The sequence below is a fragment of the Oncorhynchus gorbuscha genome, linkage group LG09 (assembly GCF_021184085.1).
Source record: "Oncorhynchus gorbuscha isolate QuinsamMale2020 ecotype Even-year linkage group LG09, OgorEven_v1.0, whole genome shotgun sequence".
NCBI classification, from domain to species: Eukaryota; Metazoa; Chordata; class Actinopteri; order Salmoniformes; family Salmonidae; genus Oncorhynchus; species Oncorhynchus gorbuscha.
In genome coordinates this window covers 45,871,391-45,883,577 of record NC_060181.1, presented here as the reverse complement: position 1 = coordinate 45,883,577, position 12,187 = coordinate 45,871,391, and the positions used below count along the sequence as shown (strand labels likewise).

General features: G+C 42.9%; 1 protein-coding gene across 1 annotated transcript; it reads right to left on the bottom strand.

Moving 5' to 3' along the window:
* Nucleotides 1-474: 474 nt before the first annotated feature.
* On the bottom strand, nucleotides 475-4,150 carry naxe (NAD(P)HX epimerase). Its single transcript, XM_046360976.1, has 7 exons — nucleotides 3,992-4,150; nucleotides 3,357-3,543; nucleotides 3,132-3,240; nucleotides 2,737-2,847; nucleotides 2,445-2,555; nucleotides 2,089-2,236; nucleotides 475-1,209 (listed from the first exon to the last, which is right to left on the bottom strand). Exons 2-7 carry the CDS (start codon nucleotides 3,524-3,526, stop codon nucleotides 1,007-1,009), a joined length of 852 nt encoding a protein of 283 aa, XP_046216932.1. The 5' UTR covers nucleotides 3,527-3,543; nucleotides 3,992-4,150; the 3' UTR covers nucleotides 475-1,006.
* Nucleotides 4,151-12,187: the final 8,037 nt, after the last annotated feature.

Sequence of the window (12,187 nt, the reverse complement as noted above, 5' to 3'; positions counted from 1 at the left end):
TGCATTGTATAAGAATAATGAAACCATCTACTATTTGTTATATTCAGCACTTCAAAAAGAACAGTCTTGACATTTGTATCTTGTATTTTTTAGTTAAAATAGCAACCAAAATGTTAGCATTATCTGATGTATTGGTGACTAAAACTAAATGTTGTCGTAGTAATTCACAGAAAACATAGATTTTGCATGAATGACTCATGAGTGAAATGTGTGAAACCCCAATTAATGCACAATAAAATGTTTTGAACATAAGAGGGTATTACAAGTATTATCAGTTTAAGAGTTTTTAAATTCACCCCATAACTGAAAATTGCACCAATGCGATTGAAAAAAAAACTGTAATCAATCCATCCATCCACTCCCCCTGTTGTATGTCTTATAAATTATGCACAATCATGAAATATACTAAACTTCAAATGGTATTTATAATAGAATGTGATCGACTATGATAAACTGTCTTCTCAGCTCGATTGGTCTTGCTCGATGTACATTTTATTAAGACATATACATACAATTTACAATGTTAAGTGATAATAATGACAAATACAATTAATTTAAGATTGACCATTTATAATATCAAACTCAACATTTTTAATATTTAAATAACAGACTGCAATTATAGCTGTCCATCCAAACTCTCATAAGAATGCCAAAACATTTCAATCAAACTGAAACAACAAAAGACCCATTCATTTAGATATAACCTTTTGTGCAAACAGTACATAAAAATCTCATCCAATTCCTAATGAATCCACTGACGTAACCTGTGTACTAACCTCTCAAAATAATAATATATGCCCCATCCAGTGTCATGTGTGCATTTCTACGCACAGGTCCTTTACAGCTGATGCAACTGAGCTACAGAACCACCAGTGGTGTAGCGGAGGGTAAAAGCAAACACATGGGAGCATTACTTTACTCACTGCGAACAACATTTACCCACCAATCTTTATTTTTTATACATGCATACATGCATACATGCATACATACATATCCCTGGTTGGCACTACTGCAGCTGATACACACAGTCAGTATTGGGGTACGGAGGAAGGTTGAGCTGGTACTTCTTCTCCATGGCAGGAGGCACAAAACGTCCCCCCAGATAGTGGTAGCGTCCACAGAAGTGTTTTGCTGACTTCTTAGGGGCAGTCAGGGAGATTAGCATGTCTGGCTGGAGTCCATCTGTGCTGCCCTGCTCCACATCCCAACCTGAAGAGGACATATACAGTAGGGGAGAATATCTCCATCCCAATGGAAACATTCTGGCCGAGCTAATAGACTTAAGGCACACTGTATTGAACTCTGGATTCAACAAATAGCGTTCCTGATGTTTTCTGAACAAAATACTGCCAAAAAATTTGGTTTTTAATCAAGGCATTTTCTTATAAGCTTTTTTGTTTTGTTTTTGAAAACTTGTTAATAGATCAATTGAAATATCTGGTGGTGACCCACAGAAATGCAGGACTGACTATGGTAAGTCAGTTTATATTTGACTTGGCTAGCTAGCTTGCTAATATGATTTGAATACTGCAGCAACACCAGATCAACAGTATTAGCTATTTAGCCCCCTGCCCCAGTTCCTAGAGGTAAGTGGACTGTGGTGTGAGGGGATGCAGAGGCTCACTCCGTCTGTTGCTTTTCTGGACCACTGCCGAGGGTGGGGTGGTCTTACTACCACTTTTCCAGTTGCCGAAGCATCATCCAGGTGGGTGCTACATTTCAGTAGTGGATGATCCAGCCTACCTATGGAGGAGGAGCTGCGACTATCCAAGACGACTAAGTGCCCATTGAGGAGCTCCGTGGCCTGTCTCTCTGAAGGTCTCTGTAACATCTATGCTCCCTCTTCTCAAGATACTACCTTTCTGTACTGCCTATCATCAAAAGATGTCGAAGACCACACCCAAATACTGCCAGATTTAGCTAAAATTGTTTTTATACCAACTTTGAGATTCTACTATATAAAATCAATTATTACCTTGTGATTGAGATATAGTAGAGACTGGATATTTTTGCTCAACTAGCTTATCAGTGAAAAACATCTATATCTGCCCTCTAGATTCTATTGAAGTGAGTTAAGGGCCCACCCACCTGAGGGGATGTCAATACTAACTATGGGTACAGTTGTCTTCTTCAGCACGTCCAGGATGGAGCCAAAAGGCTCCCGCACTGCACCCTTGAAACTGAAGCCAAAGATGGCGTCTATCACCAGGTTGTAAGCCTCGTCGACCACCATTGCCTAAGAGGATCATCTCCGTCACTGTCAGAATTAACAACTGCACAGCATCACATACACACTCCAATATAAATACACCAACAACCTTTTATACAACACTACTGACACTCACAGACAAACTTATGTGAGGTAGCCGAGGAGTCAGGACACACGCCTAACAACAAATAGACTTTGTTCTGAGGTTAACACAGGAGCCAGAGCTCATTAGTACCTCAGGCATTTCAGTTAGGAAAGGGATGTCCATCTTCTCACACTGGGTGGTCAGACCCTGGAACAACAGTTTGTTTGGCCTCTTTGGGTACAGTATGGTGGGTGCATAACCCTGTAGTCACACAAAGCATTTAAAGTCACTATTACAGAAAAAGCACAACACAGCATTGATTCCAAAAGCAATAGATGCCTTTAAGAAAAATGGGTTAATTATAACAAGAACCAATTCTCTAATATCTGCTGCATGCCTTGATATTTGGAAACATAGCAGATGAGAAGGATGAAACACTCACAAAGAGTTTGAGATGTCTGGCACAGACCAGGCCATCTCCTCCATTGTTACCTGGGCCACAAATCACAAGCAAAGAGGGTCTGGCTTTGACCAGAGAGCTGGTGGGGTAGGCCTGGAACAGAAGAAAGGCAACAGGTGAATAAAAAGGTAGCCTAAAAGCAACACTTAAAGCACATGTCAAGCTTAAAACCATTTCAACCAGCCTAATAGAGCCCTCATGATTTCCAATTGTGAAATGTCTAATCTACACTATGCAGAGTCTAAATTGAGATAAATCTCAAAGCACAAGTTTTCCAATGCTGAACAGCACACAGCTGTGGCATTCACCATCTCACAGCACCTTGGGTAGTACCAGTCATTGTAAGAGACACTCCTGGGGGAAATGCTGAGTCTCACCCTGGTGAATGCTGTAGCACAGCTGAGCCCAGCCAGCTCCATCAGCTGGTCCACACTGAAGCCATACTCTGAGAACAACTCCTCGTCAATTTGTTGAGCCTCCTCCTGCCTGAGGATACAGATATTAATATTTATCTCTCTCTCTCACACACACACACACACACACACACACACACACACACACACACACACACACACACACACACACACACACACACACCTTACCCAAGGTATTTTATGGACTGGGCCATGGTGGACACTTGTCCACTGAAGCACTCCTTATATAGACTATTTGTCACACTGACCAATGGACATGCCCTCCTGCGGGAGAGGACTGTGGTTGCCCGTAATGTCACAAGGAACCCAATCCTAAACAGAGCCCGCACACTCAACATCCAGTTGGTTCAAACACCTGGAAGAGGAGGAACACATTCACATTCAATGAGAGACCCATGTTTGAATGTAATGGACACTGAAGATGACAGATGAGTATACTATTGTTATTGCCTGGGTGACAGTCTGTTTCTGGGCACTTGCCAAATCCTTATGGTATTGTGATCCCAAAAAATGTTTGATTTGACAATGAGCAATGGAGTTGACAGGAGTACAAACAGGTCTGGGGCCTGGCTTATGTTATTGTGCATGTATGTGCTTTAAGATATGGTTTTCATAACTCAAAATATCTAAATAACTTAAGTTATCAAGAAAGAGTTCTGGAGTAAAACATCTTAAATAACATTTTAAACAGAAATATGCCTAATACCAAGCAAGCACAACACTGAAAACCTCCAACTTGCCTACTAGTTTGACTTGCTCACATCCATAACAAAGTGATTTGAGAGATGATTAGTAAGACTCACCAAATGCACAATCTTCTAGATTAAAAGGTTGTTAATCTTTAAATATTAAATTGCACAATTTACGAATCAAATGACACAATTTAAATCGCCTTTAAAACCGTGTGTCTGGTGCAGTTTGTCACGCGAATTGCTTAGCATTTACTTCCTGTATAAACGGAAACCGTTTCTTCTTCTTCTTTTGGTATCATCGCGTTCGCACATTTGTTTGTGCATGCCGCCACCTACTGTGCGGTAATGTGTTCTCAATCACGTTATATTTTGTGATACAAAAATAAAAAAGGAGGAAAGGAAAAAATGGCACCACAAACCTTACACCTATATACCACTATTTCATCACCCCCCCCCCCCCCCCATTTCAACTACTTTAACTGATTCGACACCATGCTGATGGCCTGAGAAGACAAGACTCTTTCGTTCAACAGACCTTGTAATCTTCTGCAGTAAAACCCTTTACACCCAAGTGCCTCTCAGCAGCTGCTAACACATAATCTATTTCCCTGGATTTACATTCCATTTCTGCGGTACAGTTGATAACTAGGAAGCCTACGCCTAATAGCACCCTTGACCCATTATCCTCTAATCTCTTCTCTATCTAGGCACATAACACCTTCTGTTCTACTCTGACCCTTCCAACCTCAACCTGTCTCTCTTGCACTGGGCACTTCTGATCCCCAAAAACATGGGCACATCCACAATTGATACGCACAGTTTTTTTCCACTGATACCACACATTCCTTTGCCCTATGCTCACCTGCACACTGCTCACATCTTGGAATCTCCCCCCTACACTGCGATGCAACATGATCATAAGCTTGGCATCTGAAACACCTTAAGCAGGGTTTCCCAAACCCGGTCCTCGGGACCCCATGGGCAACAACTTTTGGTTTTTGCCCTAGCACTACACAGCTGATTCAAATAATCAACTAATTACCAAGGACATTTATGTAAAAGCAAATAATTATGTGAATATGTATTTTCAGATGCAAGTGGAAAGGCATAAACCCTCATTTTTGTAGCAATTAATGTACATGTAATTCTACATAATACAATTATTACAAATAAAAACACATAATAGAAGAAACTGTGTCAGTATTTTCTTTTTATATGACCACCTTATGTCCTTGTAGCCATTTTCCATATTCATTTTGATTATTTTATTTTTTATTTTTTCCTATGAATGAAAAGAACAGATAATATTTCAACTGATACAAATCATATGACTCTGTGGAGGCAGAAGCACATATACATCACAGTGTATCCAGTAATACAGGTACAAAACAAACTTTATTCGTCACATACAAATATTTAGCAGATGTTATTGCGGGTGTAGAGAAATGCTTGTGATCCTAGCTCCAACAGTCCTAGCTCCAATCTAACAATTCCCAACAATGCACAAAAATCTAAAGTAAAATAATGTAATTAAGAAATATACAGTACAAGTCAAAAGTTTGGACAAACTTGATGACAGCTTTGAACACTCTTGGCATTCTCTCAACCAGCTTCACGGAGAGCGTTTTACAGTCTTGAAGGAGTTCCCAAATATGCTGAGCACTTGTTCGCTGCTTTTCCTTCACTCTGCGGTCCATCTTATCCCAAACCATCTCAATTGGGTTGAGGTCAGGTGATTGTGGAGGACAGTTCATCTGATGCAGCATTCCATCACTCTCCTTCTTGATCAAATAGTCCTTACACAGCATGGTGGTGTGTTAGGTCATTGTCCTGTTGAAAAACAAATGATAGTCCCAAGAGCAAACCAGAAGGGATGTCGTATTGCTGCAGAATGCTGTGGTAGCCATGCTGGTTAAGTGTGCCTTCAATTCTAAATAAAGCACAGATAGTGTCACTTGCAAAGCACCCCCACACCATCACACCTCCACCTCCATTTTTCACAGTGGGAACCACACATGCGGAGATCATCCGTTCACCTCCTCTTCGTCTCACAAAGACACAGCAGTTGGAACCAAAAATCTCAAAGGACAGATTTCCAACGGTCTAATGTCCATTGCTCGCGTTTCTTTGGCCCGAAGCAAGTCTCTTTTTCTAATCGGTGTCCTTTAGTAGTGGTTTCTTTATAGAAATTCAACCATGAAGACCTGATTCACGCAGTCTCCTCTGAACAGTTGATGTTGAGATGTGTCTATTACGTGAACTCTGTGAAGCGTTTAATTGGGCAGCAGTTTCTGAGGCTGGCAACTCTAACAAACTTATCCTCTGCAGCAGAGGTAACTCTGGATCTTCCTTTCCTGTGGTGGTCCTCATGAGAGCCAGTTTCATCATAGCACTTGGTTTTTGTGACTGCACTTGAAGAAACTTTCAAAGTTCTTGACATTTTCCAGATTGGTTCATGTCTTAAAGTAATGATGGACTGTCATTTCTCTTTTCTTATTTGAGTTGTTCTTGCCAAAATAATATTATGGACTTGGTCTTTTACCAAATTGGGCTATCTTCTGTATACCAATCCTATCTTGTCACAACGACTGATTGGCCTAAACACATTAAGTAGGAAAGAAATTCCACAAATTAACTTTTAACAAGGCACACCTGTTAATTTAAAAGCATTCCAGATGACTACTTCATGAAGCTGGTTGAGAGAATGCCAAGAGTGTACAAAGCTGTCATCAAGGCAAAGGGTGGCAACTTTAAAGAATCTCAAATATATTTGTTTTTGGTTGTTTGATTTGTTTTTGGTTATTACAAGATTCCATATGTGTTATTTTATAGTTTTGATGTATTCACTATTAATCTATATTGTAGAAAATAGTACAAATAAAGGAATACCTTTGAATAAGTATGTGTGTCCAAACTTTTGACGGGTACTGTATAAATATTGGATAGGTAGATAGGGCAATGTCGAAAATACAGTCAAATAGAAAACAGTATGTACACATTATTAAAATGACTACTAAAGTGGCCAGTGATTGCAAGTCTATGTACGTATATAGGGCAGCAGCCTCCATGGATGTTGGCTCGTGATGGTTATTTAACAGTCTGATGGTCTTGAGATTGAAAAACAGCTTCTGTCTCTCAATCCTAGCTTTGATGCAACTGTACTGACCTCACCTTTTGGATGATAGTGGGGTGAACAGGCCGTGGCTCGGGTGGTTGATGTCTTTGATGATCTTTTTGGCCTTCCTGTGACATCGGGTGCTGGAGGTGTCCTGGAGGGTAGGTAGTTTACCCCCGCTGATGCGTTGGGCACACCACACCATCCTCTGGAGAGCCCTGTCATTGCCGGTGATACCAGGCGGTGATACAGCCCGACAGGATGTTCTCAATTGTGCATCTGTAAAAGTTTGAGCGTTTTAGGGGCCAAGGCAAATTTCTTCAGCCCCCTGAGGTTGAAGAGGGACTGGACCGTTGCATCTTCATCAGCACACTGTTTGTGTGGGTGGACCATTTCAGGAACTTGAAGCTTTCCACCTACTCCACTGCTTTCCCATCGATGTGGATAGGAGAGTGCGCCCACTGCTGTTTCCTGAAGGGCACGATCAGCTCTTTTGTTTTGTTGATGTTGCGGGAGAAGTTATTTTCCTGGCACCACTCTCCCAGGACCCTCACCTCCTCCTTGTAGGCTGTCTCCTCATTGTTGGTAAGCAGTCCTACTACTGTTGTGTCGTCTGCAAACTTGATGATTGAGTTGGACGCGTGCATGGCCATGCAGACATGGGTGAACAGGAACTACAGGAGGGGGCTAAGCACGACCCTTGTGGGGCCCCTTTGTTGAGGATCAGCGAAGTGGAGGTGTTGTTTTCTACCACCTGGGGGCAGCCCGTTAGGAAGTCCAGGACCCAGCTGCACAGGGTGGTGTTCAGACCCAGGGCCCCAAGCTTAATGGTGAGCTTGGAGGGTACTATAGTGTTGAATACTGAGCTATAGTCAATGAACAGTTGCTGTTGCGCAGCAACTCACTGCCTTCCTGAAGACAAACAATGTATACGAAATGCTTCAGTCTGGTTTTAGACCCCATCGTAGCACTGAGACTGCACTTGTGAATGTGGTAAATTACATTTTAATGGCATCGGACTGAGGCTCTGCATCTGTCCTCGTGCTCCTAGACCTTAGTGCTGCTTTTGATACCATCGATCACCACATTCTTTTGGAGAGATTGGAAACCCAAATTGGTCTACACGGACAAGTTCTGGCCTGGTTTAGATCTTATCTGTCGGAAAGATATCAGTTTGTCTCTGTGAATGGCTTGTCCTCTGACAAATCAACTGTAAATTTCGGTGTTCCTCAAGGTTCCGTTTTAGGACCACAATTGTTTTCACTATATATTTTACCTCTTGGGGATGTTATTCGAAAACATAATGTTAACTTTCACTGCTATGCGGATGACACACAGCTGTACATTTCAATGAAACATGGTGAAGCCCCAAAATTGCCCTTGCTAGAAGCATGTGTTTCAGACATAAGGAAGTGGATGGCTGCAAACTTTCTACTTTTAAATTCGGACAAAACAGAGATGCTTGTTCTAGGTCCCAAGAAACAAAGAGATCTTCTGTTGAATCTGACAATTAATCTTAATGGTTGTACAGTCGTCTCAAATAAAACTCTGAAGGACCTCGGCATTACTCTGGACCCTGATCTCTCTTTTGAAGAACATATCAAGACCATTTCAAGGACAGCTTTTTTCCATCTACGTAACATTGAAAAAAATCGGAAACTTTCTGTCCAAAAATGATGCAGAAAAATTAATCCATGCTTTTGTCACTTCTAGGTTAGACTACTGCAATGCTCTACTTTCCGGATACCTGCACAAAGCACTAAATAAACTTCAGTTAGTGCTAAATATGGCTGCTAGAATCCTGACTAGAACCCAAAAATTTGATCATATTACTCCAGTGCTAGCCTCCCTACACTGGCTTCCTGTCAAAGCAAGGGCTGATTTCAAGGTGTTACTGCTAACCTACAAAGCATTACATGGGCTTGCTCCTACCTATCTCTCTGATTTGGTCCTGCCATACATACCTACACGTACGCTACGGTCACAAGACGCAGGCCTCCTAATTGTCCCTAGAATTTCTAAGCAAACAGCTGGAGGCAGGGCTTTCTCCTATAGTGTCATGTTTTGTCTTATATTGTCTTGTCATTTTGCTTTTCCTTCTGTTCGTTTTCCCCCTGCTGGTCTTTTTAGGTTCGTTCCCCTTTTTGTCTCTCCCTTCCTCTCTCTCTTCTCTCTATCGTTCCGTTCCTGCTCCCAGCTGTTCCTATTCCCCTAATCAATCATTTAGTCTTCCCACACCTGTTCCCTATCTTTTCCCCTGATTAGAGTCCCTATTTCTCCCCTTGTTTTCCGTTTCTGCCCTGTCGGATCCTTGTATATTGTTCACCATGCTGTGTCTTTGTATCGCCCTGTCGTGTCTTGTTTCCCTCAGATGCTGCGTGGTGAGCAGGTGTCTGAGTCTGCTACGGTCAAGTGCCTTCCCGAGGCAACCTGCAGTTTATTATCGAGTCTCCAGTCAGTTCTCGTGATTACGAGTGAAATTTGTTTTTATGCTTTATTTTCCGCTCCGATTTGTCTAGGAGTATTGCTATTTCCTTAAACTGGATTAAAGACTCTGTTTTCGCCAAGTCGCTTGTGGGTCCTCATTCACCTGCATAACATATAGAGCTCCATTTTTATGGAACGGTCTGCCTACCCATGTCAAACTCGGTCTCAACCTTTAAGTCTTTACTGAAGACTCATCTCTTCAGTGGGTCATATGATTGAGTGTCGTCTGGCACAGGAGTGTGAAGGTGAACAGAAAGGCTCTGGAGCAACGAACCGCCCTTGCTGTCTCTGCCTGGCCGGTTCCCCTCTTTCCACTGGGATTCTCTGCCTTTAACCCTACTACAGGGGCTGAGTCACTGGCTTACTGGGGCTCTCTCATGCCGTCCCTGGAAGGGGTGCGTCACCTAAGTGGGTTGATTCACTGATGTGGTCATCCTGTCTGGGTTGGCGCCTCCCCCTTGGGTTGTGCCATGGCGGAGATCTTTGTGGGCTATACTCAGCCTTGTCTCAGGATGGTAAGTTGGTGGTTGAAGATATCCCTCTAGTGGTGCGGGGGCTGTGCTTTGGCAGAGTGGGTGGGGTTATATCCTTCCTGTTTGGCCCTGTCCGGGGGTGTCCTCGGATGGGTCCACAGTGTCTCCTGACCCCTCCTGTCTCAGCCTCCAGTATTTATGCTGCAGTAGTTTATGTGTCGGGGGGCTAGGGTCAGTTTGTTATATCTGGAGTACTTCTCCTGTCCTATTCGGTGTCCTGTGTGAATCTAAGTGTGCGTTCTCTAATTCTCTCCTTCTTTCTTTCTCTCTCTCTGAGAACCTGAGCCCTAGGACCATGCCCCAGGACTACCTGACATGATGACTCCTTGCTGTCCCCAGTCCACCTGGCCGTGCTGCTGCTCCAGTTTCAACTGTTCTATTATTGACCATGCTGGTCATTTATGAACATTTGAACATTTTGGCCATGCTCTGTTATAATCTCCACCCGGCACAGCCAGAAGAGGACTGGCTACCCCACATAGCCTGGTTCCTCTCTAGGTTTCTTCCTAGGTTTTGACCTTTCTAGGGAGTTTTTCCTAGCCACCGTGCTTCTACACCTGCATTGCTTGCTGTTTGGGGTTTTAGGCTGGGTTTCTGTACAGCACTTTGAGATATCAGCTGATGTACGAAGGGCTATATAAATAAATTACATAGCTATTCCTCTTGTCCAAATGGGATAGGGCAGTGTGCAGTGTGATGGCGATTGCATCGTCTGTGGATCTATTGGGGTGGTAAGCAAATTGAACTGGGTCTAGGGTGTCAGGTAAGGTAGAGGTGATATGATCCTTATCTGGCCTCTCAAAGCACTCCATGATGACAGAAGTGAGTGCTATGGGGCGATAGTCATTTAGTTCAGTTACCTTTGCTTTCTTGGGTACAGGAACAATGGTGGACATCTTGAAGCGTGTGGGGACGCAGACTGGGATAGGGAGAGATTGAATATGTCCGCAAACACTCTAGCTAGCACACTCTGCGTATGCTCTGATGTGGATAGGGATGCCATCTCGGCTGGCAGCCCTGCGAGGGTTAACATGCTTAAATGTCCTACTTATGTCAGGGCACGGAGAAGAGCCCACAGTCCTTGGTAGCGGACCGCATCGGTGGCACTTTGTTATCCTCAAATCTGCCATCTATCTACGGTTTCTAGTTTGGGTAGGTGTTAATAGTCACTGTGGATACAACATCTCCTATACATTTCCTATGAACTCAGTAACCTTATCCGTGTATTTGTCAATGTTATTCTCAGACGCTTCCTGGAACACATCTCCATCCGTGTGATCTTAAAGCATGGATTTCGATTGGTCAGACCAGCGTTGAGTAGCCCTTAGCACGGGTAATTCCTGTTTGAATTTCGGCCTATAGGAAGGTAGGAGCAAAATGGAGTCGTGATCAGATTTGCCGAAGGGAAGGTGGGGGAGGGCCTTATAGGCATTTCAGAAAGTTGAGTAGCAGTGGTTCAATGTTTTTCCAGACCGAGTACTACAGTGCATTTTGTTTATGTTTTCCTCAAATTTGCTTTGTTAAAATCCCCAGCTACAATAAATGTGCCCTCAAGATATGTGGTTTGCAGTTTGCATATTGTCCAGTGTAGTTCTTTGAAGGCCGTCGAGGCCTTGAGGGGGAATATACACGGCTGTGACTATAACCGAAGAGAATTCTCTTGGGAGGTAATACGGTCGGCATTTGATTGTGAGGTATTCTGGGTCAGGTGAACAAAAGGACTTGAGTTCCTGTAGGTTATCACAGTCAAACCATGAGTAGTTAATCATGAAACATACACCCCTGCCTTTCTTCTTCCGGGAGTTATTTTTCCTGTCTGCACAATGTACTGCGAGAGTATGTTTACAATCCCTGATGTTTCTCTGGAAGGAGATCCTCACCCTGAGCTCGTCTGCTTTATTGTCCAGAGACTGAACATTAGCGAGTAATATACTCGGAAGCAGACTAGAAGTCCATTCCGAATACCTCTTCTCTGCCAAAAGTGTTTTGGAGCAGCCTCTGGAATCAGTTGAATTGCCCTGGGGGATACGAACAAAGAATCCAATTCGGGAAAGTCATATTCCTGTTCGTAATGCTGGTGAGTTACCGCTGCTCTGATATCCAAATTTATTTTCGGCTGTACGTAATAACACAAATAATTTTCTGGGCTAATAATATAAGAAATAACATACA

Bases quoted from the DNA above. Each gene is read 5' to 3' on its own strand.
- naxe (XM_046360976.1), bottom strand. From the start codon at position 3,526: ATGTTGAGTGTGCGGGCTCTGTTTAGGATTGGGTTCCTTGTGACATTA. The intron at 2,848-3,131 runs GTGAGACTCAGC...CTTCTGTTCCAG, and splicing joins GTGCTACAGCATTCACCAGG to GCCTACCCCACCAGCTCTCT. The intron at 2,237-2,444 runs GTACTAATGAGC...TGATCCTCTTAG, and splicing joins TCCTAACTGAAATGCCTGAG to GCAATGGTGGTCGACGAGGC.